Source organism: Paroedura picta, chromosome 13 (genome assembly GCF_049243985.1).
Source record: "Paroedura picta isolate Pp20150507F chromosome 13, Ppicta_v3.0, whole genome shotgun sequence".
NCBI classification, from domain to species: domain Eukaryota; kingdom Metazoa; phylum Chordata; class Lepidosauria; order Squamata; family Gekkonidae; genus Paroedura; species Paroedura picta.
The window spans coordinates 21,355,933-21,371,344 of NC_135381.1; the positions used below are offsets into that span (position 1 = coordinate 21,355,933).

The 15,412-nt window shown below is 44.1% G+C and overlaps 1 protein-coding gene across 2 annotated transcripts in view; it reads right to left on the reverse strand.

The window, feature by feature from the left end:
* Positions 1-15,412, reverse strand: part of GPC4 (glypican 4) — a 78,500-nt gene that overhangs the window by 24,964 nt on the left and 38,124 nt on the right. The window contains exons 1-3 of one of the 2 annotated variants that reach the window (XM_077309416.1): positions 15,371-15,401; positions 15,101-15,259; positions 1,611-2,002 (exon numbers count right to left, since the gene is read on the reverse strand). In XM_077309416.1, coding sequence (XP_077165531.1) covers positions 1,611-2,002; positions 15,101-15,259; positions 15,371-15,386 — 567 coding nt within the window. In that variant the 5' untranslated portion in view covers positions 15,387-15,401. Of the gene's footprint in view, positions 1-1,610; positions 2,003-15,100; positions 15,260-15,370; positions 15,402-15,412 lie in introns of those variants that run through there. The other variant, XM_077309415.1, reaches the window with a different exon arrangement.

Here is a 15,412-nt window from a genome sequence, read left to right on the forward strand (position 1 = left end):
GAATGAACAATTGGAAACCTCCAACATTCATGGCACCCTGGCTGAAAAGGGAGATTCTGACACTAGGAAATCTGAAATACAAGAAATCAGAGGATAAGAAAAGAATATCAGTTGTGCAAGGCTGAAGCAAGCCCTTATTTTGCCTCTAAAAGTATAATAACTTTAGGTGACTTTGGCTGTATACAAATCAAGCCTTGGGCTTCACCTTCTGAGGCTGATCTCAAATTCCTACAGTTAGCATCCACATCAGTGCAATTGTAGTGCTGTGCCATAGTTACTTCCAAAATGGGAACAAAGAGCGAAAATAGCACAAGACAAAGTAGAGTGAGAAGGGTCTTAACTATTGAAGAAATTCCTATGAGATGTATTTGACTATGGTGTATTTTATAGATGCTGTATTGTAAAGATGTATTTTACTATGGTGGTTTGTGTGTCCACATAATGAAACAGACTGAATCCATGCAATGCGGGTTACTATACTGCTTGAAAGCTACAATTTTTGTCTGTGCTGGTAAGCATTTGGAATATATTAAATGCACGGGGAGTTGTTCTTCTAGATGTTATAATGGCTCTGTTTGTATCTTCCATAGTTCACATCTTTTTGGATGACATATGCTATGACATAAGCAGAGGTGAAACAAAGTATTCAATACCGGAACCTTCTCACATTTTATTGCATAGTAGTAGTAAAGCCCGTTGCATTCTGTAATGCAACAGGCACTAGCTCATAGTTTGGTGTGGGTTTAGTGCCTCATTTGGAAGCTAGCAGAGAAGGTCTCTCTGTGCACAGCAGTCTTGACCCTAGTCAGGTTTATGCACACCTCTTTGCAATGTTTTCTTGACCTGAAATTGGTCACAGGGTGCTATATGGCTGTTTAGGTGGATGTGGAGGCATTATACACTTTTGAGGCCTCACTTCCAAACCTCAAGGAATATTTGCAGACCAGGGACAGCCAACCTGTAGGTGAGGCCTGGAGATCTCCTGGAATTGCTGCTGATTTCCAGACTATAAAGATCAGCTCCCCAAGCACAAATGACTGCTTTGGAGGGGTGACTCTGTAGCATGGTACACCACTGAGGTTTAGGGAGGCCAGCCTCCAGGTGAGGTCTGAGGATCTCCTGAAAGTACAGCTCATCTCCAGGCAGTAAGGCTGAAGGGAAAGCTCTCCCCCCTCACAAGTGAGTGTTCAAAAGGAATGCACATGGCCGGAGACACCCCTTGGCTAGCACAATCTGCCCTTCTGAAGCCTGAGGCCTACTGCTGGCAACTGCAGTCCCTGTTGTTGTCTGCAAGGCCAAGTTATTGCCTGCTAAAAATGGATCACCTAGTTCCCCCCAAATGGATCACCTAGTTCACTGTCTACTTTCCTGTAAAGTTAACTCCACTGGGAATTCTGGGCCACTTATGCCTTTGATTCCGTAGGACCTTCCTGGCAAATCTAGTAAATCCACACTGATATGCATTCAGCATTTGTAACATTGAACCAAAAGCCTGTCCCAAACTAGTCATGCAAAATATATGGCTTCTTCATCGGCAACATCGCTTCACTACCCAAGATCATACATGCCAAGTTCTTGAGAGGAAGTAGAACAATGACATTTGAACTCACCGTTGATACTCTGGCAATAACATCTCTTGCTGCAGCCAGGCCTTGGGCAAAGGTGCGAGCTGCCACAAACGCTCGGGTCACCTGCAGTTTTAGCTTCCGTGGAACATCCCCAAATGGCTTCAGCTGCTCTGTGTACTTGCTGACACATTCCAGGTACTCATCAGAGAAATGGTACTGGGGGTTGACAAGGCGGAACATGCGCTCCAGGAGGCGGGCCCAGAAGTCATTAAGCATTTCCTCCAAGTTGACATTCCCATCCGTGTAATACTTCTTCAGCTCCACAAAGAGGTCCTTAAACATTTCTGAGTTCTGCATGTACAGGAGGCCATAAGTCCTTACAAACATGTCATTCAAGGATTTCTCTGCATTCTCAAGAAGTTCTTTGAAGAATTCTGGGGAGGAAGAAGAGGGATTAAAGACAAAGAAATTCAATATAGGTAGAGCTGTGAATTTTTTAATTGGCCGACCTCCTGAAGCTTTAGATTGGTGAAGACCAGTTTCAAAGGATGGTGGCCAATTCGATAGACAGGCATGCAAATTAAGAGCACAGGCACGGTAGTTTTAAATTTTCTTTTTGAATTCTTCTTTTAATTACAAAGAACCATTCTTTCTAACTGCTGCTCCGTGCACACATAACACTGAACCTTAGATAAGCATTACATCAGAATATGACCACTATGCCCAAAACCAGAGTTTGCTACCATGGTTTGCAAATCACGGTTTGCATTAGTCCACGGTGAATATTTTATGAACAAATAACATTGCCTAATGCCAAATCAGACTACTATTCAATCTAGCTGATTACTGTGACTTGCAGCAGCTCTCTCGGGCAGCCAATCCCAACCAGGATTATGTGCAACCCCCAGTTTACTCCCCAGGTTTAAGCCATAAAGGGGCTACTCCAAAAGGGAGAGATGTAATTGTTTTAAAATATTTTTTATTAAAATACTTTTTTTAAAGGTAAAGGTAAAGGTATCCCCTGTGCAAGCACCGGGTCATGTCTGACCCTTGGGGTGACGCCCTCCAGCGTTTTCATGGCAGACTCAATACTGGGTGGTTTGCCAGTGCCTTCCCCAGTCATTACCGTTTACCCCCCAGCAAGCTGGGTACTCATTTTACCGACCTCGGAAGGATGGAAGGCTGAGTCAACCTTGAGCCGGCTGCTGGGATTGAACTCCCAACCTCATGGGCAGACAGCTTCAGACAACATTTCTGCTGCCTTACCACCCTGCGCCACAAGAGGCTCGTCTTTTTTTTTTTTTTTAACCAGGCTGCTTTTCTCATTTGGGCAGGTTGACTTGCCCCCCCCCCCCCAAAGTGGCCAATGATGGGTCCTTTGGGATTTCTGTGGCTGCCTTATTGAATTTGCACACAATGGAAAAGGAATGGGCGGAAAGAGTTGAACCTGCTGCACTTCCCCCACTGGTTCTGCCCATTTCTTCCCTCTCAGAATATTTCAGGGGTTATTCCAAGGTCAAAGGTTGAAAAAGGCTGTTCTAGGGTCTTGGGGAAAGAAAGGTCCTTCCCAACACCCCTTGTCTTGAGATCCTTGATCTGGACGTGTCATGGATTGAACTGGGGACCTTCTGCATACATGCCATACTTTTTGCTTGTTGTAAGAATTCACCTTCCCACCCATGCCAAGCAGGACTCAAATTTCTGACAGGAAAATATCCAGTTAAAGAATGTTAGCTTATTTTCAGTTTAAACTTTTGGATTTTTTAAAAAAAAATCTCTATCTGTGAATACAGTAAAGTTGTTTAAAGGAGGGGAAGATTTAAAGAAAGGATGGCCAACAACTTCTTTAAGCTGAATCTTCCCTAGTCATGATGTTTGGGGACTAAATTACCTCAGTGGTGGTGACAGCATCCTTCCCCAACAAAAGTTGCCTAGAGACAGTTTGGTCCTTCCTGAAAACATTAAGGCCAAGCTACAGCCCTGCATGGGTCATGCTAGCACTAAGGAGAACTGGTGATGCACTGGTGGAGAAAGGGCCTCTGAACACCTTTCCAAAGCAGCATATAAATGTAACCAAATTCACAACTTGCTTTTTCCAGAGGCATTTCCTAGGTTTTTAACACCTGGAATCTTAATATGCAAGTGTTTTCTACACTCAATCTGATCCTTTACAAACCGGATTTGAATGTTTTCACATGCAACCAGATGCAGGAATCAGTTGTAGGAGAACCTCATGCCTGGAAAAATATATCACGAAAACAAAACCCAGAGAGATTAAAATGCCAGCAGGGGAGAGTGTACAGTGGCTCTAACTACGCAATCAAACACTGGGAGTGTTTGGCACAAAAGAGCTAAAGAAAACTTGACATGATACATTAATACTGTAATAACTGAGAAAGTGTCTACCATAGGGCATCAGTCTGTAACATAAACCAATTCTCTTTTAGCCCAGAGGTCATTTGCAAAATTACCTACTCCCATCGACCCTGCAAGTAATTATTTTATGATTTAATATAATTCAAAATGGGAGAGGGTGGATGCTTTGGAGAAGGAAGGCTGATAACTTTGGAATGCATGAACTTTTCAAATGTAAGGTGTGGTTCAAGAGACAAAGAAAATCCTGGAGGAATGAGAGCCCCCAAAAACATTATTTTATGCTAGACATTGGATATCTGGGATTCTGTCCTGTGCCTTTTTTTTTGTGATTCGTGTTCAATAAATACATTTTTAATAAACCAAGCCTCTGTGCTGAAACCCTCAAAGGATGCAGTGTTTACACTCCAAGTTGTTAGAAGCCTTGGTGAAAAAAGTCCTTGGACCGGTTTGAATTTAAACCTTGTTAAAATGTATGAAGTATGTCGGAGTTCAATTTTTAAAAAGTCTTCAAACTAGTCCAGTACAAACAAAGTCTAACTCAGAACATTTTCTTGGGGCTGGAGAGAGAGGAGGGAACCTAAATACATTCTTAAAGTGTTCTTTATTAACACAGTCCCGGGCTTGGCAGTGACACAGCGTCTTAGGGACCATGAGCCCTCAAAAAGGTGCTTGATTTCAACCCCTCCCCCCACCCCAGTCCAAGCCTCTGTCCAATATCAGCACGCCTTTCGTTCCCATGACTGGCATTTCCTGCTTGCAAAGAATTTTTTCTTTTGGGTTCAGTATATACTATAGAGATTAGCCGGGCAGTATAGATTAGTTTCTAATTCACTTAATCATTCTGAAAGTTCACTTCCTTTCCTTCTATGCCCCCCCCCCCTTTAATAGGAAGGCCAAATAGGTTACGTCACTGAAAGCTTACCTTAAAAGATGGAATTGGTTTTGAAATAACATCGTTAAACACCTCTGTGCTGAGTCCATGAATTCCACTGTAACTCATGCATAGCATTCTACTTATTGCAGCTGTATTACCAAATATTTTAAGGGGGCAAAAAAGGTTGCCTGTTTGAACAAAGTGCAACAGTTCCCCATATTCACTGAGGACAATGCACATGATTCATACTAGAGGGACTTAAATTGAGGGACTTAAATTGCACATAATATTAGAAGAGCACTCTGCTCTCTGGTGCTGGAGAAGACTCTTGCAAGCCCCTTGGACTGCAAGGCGAACAAACCGGTCAGTTGCAGAGGAGATCAGCCCTGACTGCTCTTTAGAAGGCCAGATCCTGAAGATGAAACTTAAATACTTTGGCCACCTCATGAGAAGGAAGAACTCACTGGAGAAGAGCCTAATGCTGGGAGCGAATGAGGGCAAAAGAAGAAGGGGACGACAGAGAATGAGGTGGCTGGATGGAGTCACTGAAGCAGTCAGTGCGAGCTTAAATAGACTCCGGGGAATGGTAGAGGACAGGAATGCCTGGAGGATCATTGTCCATGGGGTTGCGATGGGTCGGACACGACTTTGCACCTAACAACAACTGTTCTCTAGCATCTATCACAGGGCTGGTCCAGTCACAAACACAACCCAAGCTATTGCCTGGGAGTGGCAACGAATGAAGTGCTTGTTACCAGTGCTGAATACAAGAACCACTGCCGCACTGTTCAAGAATCGAGCATTGCTTACGCATCCTTTGCAAGAAGCTTGTAAGAGCTTCTGAAAATTTACAAGGCCTGTGTCATGCGTGTATGTTAAAAATTCTTGATCAAATTCTGTGTCAGCTACCATGCTTGCATAACGAACCTCATTTATTGGATATGCACCAAAGCCCATTTTGCATAAACCAGCAAAGGCCAACGAGAACTTTATCCATATGGCAATGGCTCTCTGTGCACATCTGCTGCTGTCTTATGGTTTTGCTTCATACCCATTCTGACTAGCATGGGGGACCCATGAAGCAGCTTTCACCCTGCATAGTAAGCCATTTACACCAAGGCCCATTCCGCACAGGTTTATTGTAGCAGGAGTGTGGCAAATTGTAATCGCTACTAAAATGCAGTTATGCACAATGTCGTGCATAATCTGCCACACTCCTGAAACCGATCAGCAAAAAGCGCTTCGTTGTAGCGCCTCCAAGGAAATCCCAAAAAGTGGATTCACCCTCTGGAAAGCGCTACACTCTTGCAACCAAACTGCAACACTAGCGAAAAAGTTCTGTGTGTTACCATTGTTGCGGTTTCAGCAAAGTCCCTCCCCCTCTGATCTTCTGGAAAGCAATCGCCATTTTTTTCTCTCAGAGCGAGCAGAGAGCAATGAACAGGCGAGCCTTCATTCACCCAGCAAGGTTTCTCCGGCTGCAGTCCCTCCACAGAGCTGCTTTAAAGCTCACCTCTAGTCACCAAGCACAACACAGCCCCGTTTGCAAGTTCCCTTTATTTTCGTCCAAAAATCGCACCCATGCACGGGGGGGGGGGGGATATTTTTTTCACTCAGGGGAGCATGGCAACGATGAATCGCCAGTTCATACACCACCTGCCAGCTAGATGGGTCTCTCCGTTGCAACGAATCAACGCAGATTCGTTGCAACGTGTTTTTTTTTAAACCTGTCTTAAAGGGAAAGGGGCTTTTCGGGAGCATGATAATGGCCGCCCATTGGCTGTTCGTTTGAGTGACGGCCAGGGGAGGGACAAAGCACAGGAAAAATCGCTTCCTGGCTAGCGATTTTTGGCGAGACCGGAAACCTGTGGGAAACGATTGCAACACTACTGGATTCCACTACAAAGGCAGGTATGCATAACGACAAATTCCACTATTTTAAATTTCAGAATTGCTTACTGTAAATAACTGGCCACATTGATTCTTGTGCGGAATGGGCCCAAAGATTCCTTGTGGGTTATCCACTGCCAAACCACCACACAGTTTCCTCTCCATGCAACCTATGTGCTTTGGCATTCGTGGGATGTGGCCCTTAAGTAGGAACGAGTGGAGAAGTGGTCTTTACATTATCATCTATTTAATGTGCATTTAGAATTGCTTAAGTACTCATTTTGAGCACCTGACAAGTCAGTAACATGCAATTTTGCAAAACAGATTCTGTTTACTAGCACAGAATTCAAACTCTTGTGCAAAAGAAAGAAGAAACCAAGCCAAACACACAAACTGAAGAATGAATTCTTACGCCTCATAAGAACCCCCTCTAGATCAGTTCAGTGGTTCATCTAGTACCGCACCCAGTCTCACTCAGGATAACAGAATAATAATCAGTTATTCTGTAGGGTTGACAAGAGGGCACAGAGGTCAAGGCTTTCCCCTGATCTTGCCTCTGGCACGGTTATTCAGAGGTTAATTGCCTCTAATTGTGGAAGTTCCCTGGCTAGTAGCCAATGCTGGACCTTTCTTGCCTGGGGATAACCTCAAGGTTATAGAAAATCCCATTTACACAGGCTCTGCAGAGGGCTCCTGTGTTTGGGGCATCAAATAGCAGGGAGCTTGAAGTAGAAAAGGCTTCTAAATGTCAACAGAGGTTGATGTCAACAGAGATCTTAAAATAAAAACTAATGAGAAGAAACAAAAGCAAATAATATTTGAGCTTCAATAAACAGCAAAATGAGAAAATGGTGGCATCATACAATATCCTTTCATGTATTGGGTGGGTCATTCCTACACAATAAATAAATAATACATAAAATTAAGGAGCGGTGGGAAAACAAAAATTTGGCTAACAGATGGTGACAAAGCAAAGCTACAGCATGCTACTGCTCCACACCATATGATAATACTGGCCCAAACAGATTCTGCAGGGAGTATAATACTGTCCTTATTGTACCGTCTTGCTAAAAACGTAGACTGATGGCAAGCAAACTAGACCCACAACTTGCCTCATCACATTCCATGATGCTTCAATGCCATTCAGTTTCTTAGAGAGAAGTAACAAGACCTTGCTATTATTTTTTTCATGATCTATTATCTATTTTCCCTCTCTTTTGCAAAAGCCTGCTCTTTGGGCCTTAATGAGCCACCCCTGTGGGCCTGCCTGATCTTGAAGAGGAAAGAAATGAGGGAGTTCCTGTCTGCTATCTTGATAATTTGAAGGGCAAAATGAGTCAACACCTTTCCTTTGTCTTGGGAGCAGGACTTGTTCTCAAACAAAGCTGTACATTTTAAGGTTACTTTTCTGGTTTACCCAAGTGGGCAGCCGTGTCGGTCTGAAGTAGCACAACAAAATCAGAGTCTTTGCCAAAACAGCCAATCAATCCCCTTGAATTCAGTTGTTTCTGTGAAGAATTATCATATGGCTGTATTAGGATGTTGTGACACAGTTTACTGATTTAACAGAATTAATTTTTGCTTTATATTCCCACTGTCATGATGATAGTTCATAGTCTGAGGAAGAGTGCTTGCACTCGAAAGCTCACGCCTTCAATAAATCTTTTTGTTCTTAAAGGTGCTACTGGACTCTGATTTTTCTGGTTTACGGCATTGTAAAGAAGTGTGTTCTACAATGGCAGAGCAAGCAAATCAGTACTCATTAAATGATCGGGCTAAATGGCTTTCTGTGAGGGGTGGGACTTTAGGAAGAGAAGGTCCTGTGAAACACAAATGCTTAAAGGTAACCTTCCATTGATAACCCCATCTGTGCATAGCATGCACAATGTGTCTTAGATTTTAGAAAGTATTTCTTAATTTGCTTCAGCGCATGGATAAGACCATAAGACATAATGCCAGCAATTATAGGAACTCTCTATACTGTACTGGTATTCTCCTGAAAGCATACTAAGCACTTACATTATACAATCTGCTGAGAAGCTTTGATTTTAGTGGATCTGAATTTCATCCAGTACTAACAAGAAGTCCTGTAAGCCAGGGGGAGTCAACTTGTGGTCCTCCAGATGTTCATGGACTACAATTCCCATGAGTGTTTTCTGGCAGGGGCTCATGGGAATTGTAGTCCATGAACATCTGGAGGCCCACAGGTTGACTACTCCTGCTGTAAGCTGTCTAGCATACAGTCCCCAAGGTATGCCAACTTTGAAGTACAACCTAGAGAATCCCCCAGAATTACAGCTCACCTCCAAGCAACAGAGATCGAAGTCTCCGGGTTTCCCCAATTCAGAACTGGCAACTCTCTAGCCTGCACTAGCCCTTTTAATGTCAAAACTGATGCCTCCCATGGACTGTGTGGAAATGCAAGTTTGTTGGTAAGAACAGTAGCATTTTACTGCATGAATATTGTTTAATTTACACTCCACCTTTCTCTCCAATGGGAACCCTCTTTTCCTCTAGTTTACCCTTGCAACGACCATGTGAGATAGGTTAGGCTGAGAGTTCATTATTGGGCCCAGGGTCACCCAGAGAGCTTCCACAGAAGAGCAGGAATTCAAACCTACCTCTCCAAAATTGTTGTCCAGCACTCTAACCTCTACACTATGCTGGTTCTCAAAAAGCCAATCACAGGAAGGAATATTATTTTACAAGTGATACCAAGTTAAATTCCCGCCACATTTAATACTTGCTATGCTGCCATAACTGATCCTGCACATCATACCTAGCTATCCCCATTTTGAATCTTCCCCAAGATAAATCCTTAACACTATTTCGCTCCCTTATATATTTGGGGAAAAGCCTCCTGGGAGGAGTCTGTCCGTCCAGGTCCACCCTGATTGGCCCTCCCCCTACAGTTTGCCTGCTAGAGGCCTTGTGGCTGCGGCCTCCATTGTCGCCCACGAGGAGAGAGGCAGCGACAGGGCTTGGCGGCCCACAGGTACGCTCCTGCTGGGAGGGAGCCGGGAGGGGGGGGTTCAGCCTCCCTGCGGGCCACAAAGCCTATCACCGCTGGCGGGGAGGGGGTGCTTTCCACTTCCTTTAGCCCGGGAAGCGCTCTCGCCACCAGGCCAAAGGGAGCCTGCAGCGGCAGCACCGCCAGCAGGAGGGGGGCTTTCCACTCCCTTTTGCCGGCTTTGCGGGCCAAAAGGAGCCACAGCCACCCTCTCATGCCTTCCTGCCTGCCACCCCTTTCAAAGCCCATTTTTAAATAAATAACTAGTATTTATGTTAATACTAGTATTAACATAAAGGTCTTTTGCTCCTCTCAGAAAAGGAGTTGTGAGAAACTGCTGCACACAGAATATTCACACACTTATGGAATGTGAAGTCGAGAAGGAAAAGGGGGATGGGGACAACGTTCCAAAGCTTTTGAGCACTTTGTTTTTTCAAACATGTGTTAGCACTTATCAGTACAGGAAGAGAGTTTCGCTCACACAGCTTGAAGAAACTTAAGCCGAAGACGTTACGCCCTCTGTTGGAGCAAGAACCCTTGGGAGAAGGGGAAGCTCTTTAAAGAGCCAAAAGGCAAAGTCCTAAATAAAGAAAAATGCCCAGAAAAGTTGACATCATGATTGAAAAGGTCTCAGCACAAGGAAAAAATGGATTGAAGGCTTTATGCAGAGGGGCCTCTTGGGACAGTCTGTGAACTTTCCCGACTATGGTGGGTCCCAGGATTGTCTTGTCTCACATCATGCTCCTAGTCGTTTTTATTCTGCATGTCTCTCTGCAGCTGGAATCAAGAACACTAGAACTTAAGCACCATGGTGAAAGACGGCAGAAAAGCTGATGTGTAAAAGAATCCTGTCATTCCAGTTCAGGCCAAAGGATCACAAGCAAACAGGCATCTTAACTGTGTCACCCTATTGTGCATTAAGTCCTGCTCCTCCTTTGCCAGCATCCTTTTAGGTGGCTGATGTGGTTATACTGGGAAGAAATTACAGGCCTGATACATCCCATGCATGGAAGAACAAACAAGAAAAGGGACGAGGAAAAGATCGTATTCTAAAATCCTGACAAGACAACCAAGGGTTTTGCATTCCAGTGGTTTAAGATTAATCAAAATATTAGAAATCAAATTTTGCAAATTCATACACATTTAAATAAATGCAATCTCTTTTCCTGCAAAATGCTTATTCCAGTTTCTACCCCACAGCCTCCAGGGATTGAAAAGTATATTTGTGACTCAGATTTCTAGATCCGGGAGGGAAGGAGGCTATTTTCTCCCTTAGCTTTTTGTCATATATATATATCACAAAACCAGGATAGCTGGATATATAAGACCAACCAGTTCTCAGTGCTGCTACATGTACATGCAAAGGGATCAGAATGACTGAAAAACTAAGGCTGGAAGGTGGGAAAAGGCAGCACCAAAGATTAAAGCATGTTAAATTTTAAACAAGCAAACAATGGGCCACAGACTGGTCGACATCAATTAGTAACTAAAAATACACAGTGTGCTGCTCTCCTTGTTGGGCGTCTGGGGCAGGGGTAGGAGCAGTTTTATGAGGAATCAGGAACAAATGGGTGAAGAAAACCAACATGCCTCTCAGGGTTTTAGGTGTCATCCAGTCAACAGAATTTGTAACCTTTGAAAAGGACATCAAATAATCTGACCACATATTCACCTTAAAGGAGAAAAGTCAGAACTGCATTTCATCCACAATGGGAAGGATACCTCTAGGTGTGTACAGAGAGCTCATCTACCAATAAAGGTATTTTCATTTTTACTGGTTTCATCATTATAAAGCAGGAATTTTCTTTTGCCATCATCTTCCAAGAAGTTCTTTGCAGACTAAACATTCACACTTTTGAAACTGCAGCAACCTTTGATTGAGTAGAAGGGAAATTAATTTCCCCACCACGGGTTATGTACCCATGTCCTGTCACAGGCCCAAATCACTGCAAAGTTGCCTGAGAAGCACCAGGCAACACTGGCATCCAGTTCAAAGGTTCTCAGCAAGACCTTCCCTCCTCCAAATGTGAAAGGGATTCTTGAGCACCGGAGAACGCCAAGCTAAGCCTTTCCTGTCCTGAAGAAGATGGAGAGTAACAGCAGCCTGGCAACTCGCAAGCAGGAGAATAAGCTTGCTTGGTTTCTTTCCACTCTTTGGTTTCATTCTACTCTACTCTACTCTACTCTACCATCCAGTTTGGTGTAGTGGTTAGGAGTGCGGACTTCTAATCTGGCATGCCAGGTTCGATTCTGCGCTCCCCCACATGCAGCCAGCTGGGTGACCTTGGGCTCGCCACGGCACTGATAAAACTGTTCTGACTGAGCAGTGATATTAGGGCTCTCTCAGCTTCACCCACCTAACAGGGTGTCTGTTGTGGAGAGAGGAATGGGAAGGCGACTGTAAGCCACTTTGAGCCTCCTTCGGGTAGGGAAAAGCGGCATATAAGAACTAGCTCTTCTTCTTCTTCTTCTTCTATTTGCTTTAGCCTTGAACAACAGAATACGGGAAAAGTGGGGTGGGAGACAAAAAATCTACTGACAAGGATTCTCGCCCCTGATGTGGAACACATCCATGGGTGGGGCTTGCGCCAAGGCCTTCTTGCTGCTGCTGCTGCTGCTGCTGCTCCTGCCAGTCTTCCATGGCTTCTCCTGCTCTCAGGAGGGCGGGAGCAGCCTTGGAAGATGGACGGCGGCACCAGAGCAACAAGTAGGCCTCAGTGCTAGGCCTCGCTGCTCTGGCACCACCGGCACCACTGCAGGCCATCTACTGGCATGCTCCCTGAGGTGGAACAACAGATGTCACATCCATTATCATTTCCGTTATAGGGACCATGCCAGTAGATTTTCCACATCAATAAGTAATCCCTGTGACTCTTAATAGTATCATTGTTCCTACTACTTCGCTCGAGACTTGGGCTGAAATCAACTATTCCAGTAAACTGTTACGCGTGCAATAATTTGTTCCTACTTTCTATCCTTCCCCCGCTCACCCCAGCAGGGAGGCTGTCCTTCTCCTTACATCCTTCTTGTAGCCAGGGAACCCTACGGCAGGGGTAGTCAACCTGTGGTCCTCCAGATGTCCATGGACTACAATTCCCATGAGCCCCTGCCAGCAAATGCTGGCAGGGGCTCATGGGGATTGTAGTCCATGGACATCTGGAGGACCACAGGTTGACTACCCCTGCCCTAAGGGACAGGGCTGCTGATCAAACTGTGTCTTAAAAATTCAGGTGACACAACAGCCCATAATTAATACAAACCATGGAGAATAAAGCTAGCTACAAACTCTGGTTTCGTACCAACTAACCCTGGTTTGAAACCGTGGTCTGGTACTAACTAACAATCCAATCTGTCCTCGTTAAGATATAACCAGAACTGGAACTACCATGTTGTTATGAAATTCAGTCCAGGATCTTTCCATCATATCTTCAAAACAGAAGGACCGCAAGGTGTATATAAAATTGTTTGAAACAGCATCCAAACTGGGTTAATGCAAAACCTGAACAAGTGTAATGCATATCTATATCCTCCCAAACCCTACCTTCCTGTTGTCATAAACCTGCATTACCCAACAATGCACTGGAGTCCCTACTTTTTAAAATTCTTTATCATGTGTATGCAATCCACAGAATATCCACTGAGCATTACAGTTGCCAGGTTATCCATAGATGAACTGGGCATTCAGGGAGACATCTAATCTAATAGTCTAAGAAATGAAAGTCTCTATATTTAGAAAGGCATTTAGTAGCACTGCTCATTCTGAGGATGCAGTGCCCTAGTTCTGACCCAACTGCACAACAATCCCAACAAGGACTCAAGACTGTATTGTGTTGCTGCCATCATGCCGGTCTCCTTCTCTTCTGTTTTATTTACAAGAGGTCAAGATAGACTTGTGTCTTTGTTTGCACAGTGCAAATGTCAAGGGCTGAGTTTTGTGGCATTGCTAAGAAGTGCATACATACCCTAGATCTTTATTAGGCCAAGAACAGAGATGAGGTACTTTGGTACCTGAGGCAGAAAGCCTTTTGTGCTACAAATATACAATAACCCACAAAATCTACAATTTGCTGTCCTTTCTATGGGCTGTTTTATTTCATCAACTGGAGAGGTCAGTGTAGACAGGAGTTACTGGTCTCCCTTATAAAGTATAGCCAGAGTACCCCAAAGAGGAAAAGGCTCTGTTTAACTGCCCAGTGAGCTAAGCAGCTCAGAAGAGGTGGTCATGAGAGAATAAGAGCCACAGAGCCAGTTAAGGATGCAAAGGACCTTCCTGATAAGCAACAAGAGAACATCAACCTCATGAAAGTAGAATTTGACTACCCCCTCAGCCCACCCTGAACCTCAGTGCTGCTTCTTTTCTCAAAGTCTATATATTCTAAACAATACTGCCTGCAGAAAATATGCCCAGGAGAAGTGCCCATCCCAGCCTTCTCTTTTCTGAAGTTCCATTTTCCCTACATGCAAGGATTTTCATAAGTGGAGGAAGAAGAGGGGAGGTGTGCAACAGGCCATGTGGCTCAACTGAGCAACCACCAACTGGAATTAAAACATTTTGATCTTGTCAGTCCCAGGATTTTCCAGGGAGACCAGTCTAAATGCTATTGAGAAAGAAAGCACAGTGGTGGTGGTGGTTGGGGGGGGGGTCTGTTCCTTTAGGCAAACAAAAGGAAAAACAATGTGCATTTAAAAGGCTGTATAAATGGAGGATATTTTCCCCAATACTGCATTTTTGTCCTTGCATAAGGAGCCTGCCATTCCACTCCTAATGTTTTAAAAATTGCTCAGTCCGCATACTTGGTAGTTTTTTTAAAAAGCCACGCCAAGAGTTTAAAAGCTGCTAGCTATCTATTGCCCATCAAAAGAAACAGAAGAGAGGGAGGAGAACTGTTCTTACCATATTTGGCCTCCATTCTGTTTCCCATGCAGCCCTCCCCCTCCCCTTCTGATAATTAGATGTATAAAACATGGTGTCCAGGCCAACAGTGTGCTGTTATCAGGATAGCCAGCTAGAAGTAATGTCTGAAAACAAACTCCTGCAAGGCACATCCATCTGGCTTGCAGGAATTCCTCAATGAAACTGAGGTTCCCAGTTTTACTATGGAACGCACCGCTTAAAAGTTAAATCAGAGAGGCACACTCATTCCTCTTGTGGGTACCTTGGGAGACTTAATCAGCAAATATTTCTATTAAACCAGTCTGCAAAACAAGCAATGTTCTAGCTTTGCAACCACAATTCATGAGTCATTCATCTCCTCAAATCAAGAGGGGGGAAGGACAGAGACAGAAGGGGTGGGGAGGGGAGGAAAACACTGTTTGTCTGAACTAAACCCGGAGGGATATTTCAGGATTCACCCACTGGGCACAGTAAAGTCTAGCACTTACCGTCAAACTTATTGTATCTGGAACTGAAAGTTGCTTGCAAGTTACTGCTAAGTTCAACAACAGCATTTCTGAAGTCGTGTCTGCTCTGCTGGCTGTATTTCTCTTCCATTTCTTGAGAGCAGCATGTGTAGCTTGGGGAGCAAACTTTCAAGTGATCACCTGAAAACATAGTGAAGGTGGAAAATTACACCATTTAAAGGAAGATTAAGCATGATAGGGCCAAAATGTGTAAAAAGCACAGCAAGGCTGCCATTATGAAAGAACATTTACCACACAAGAGAGTCATTTTCAGCCCTGCACTCTTAGATATTT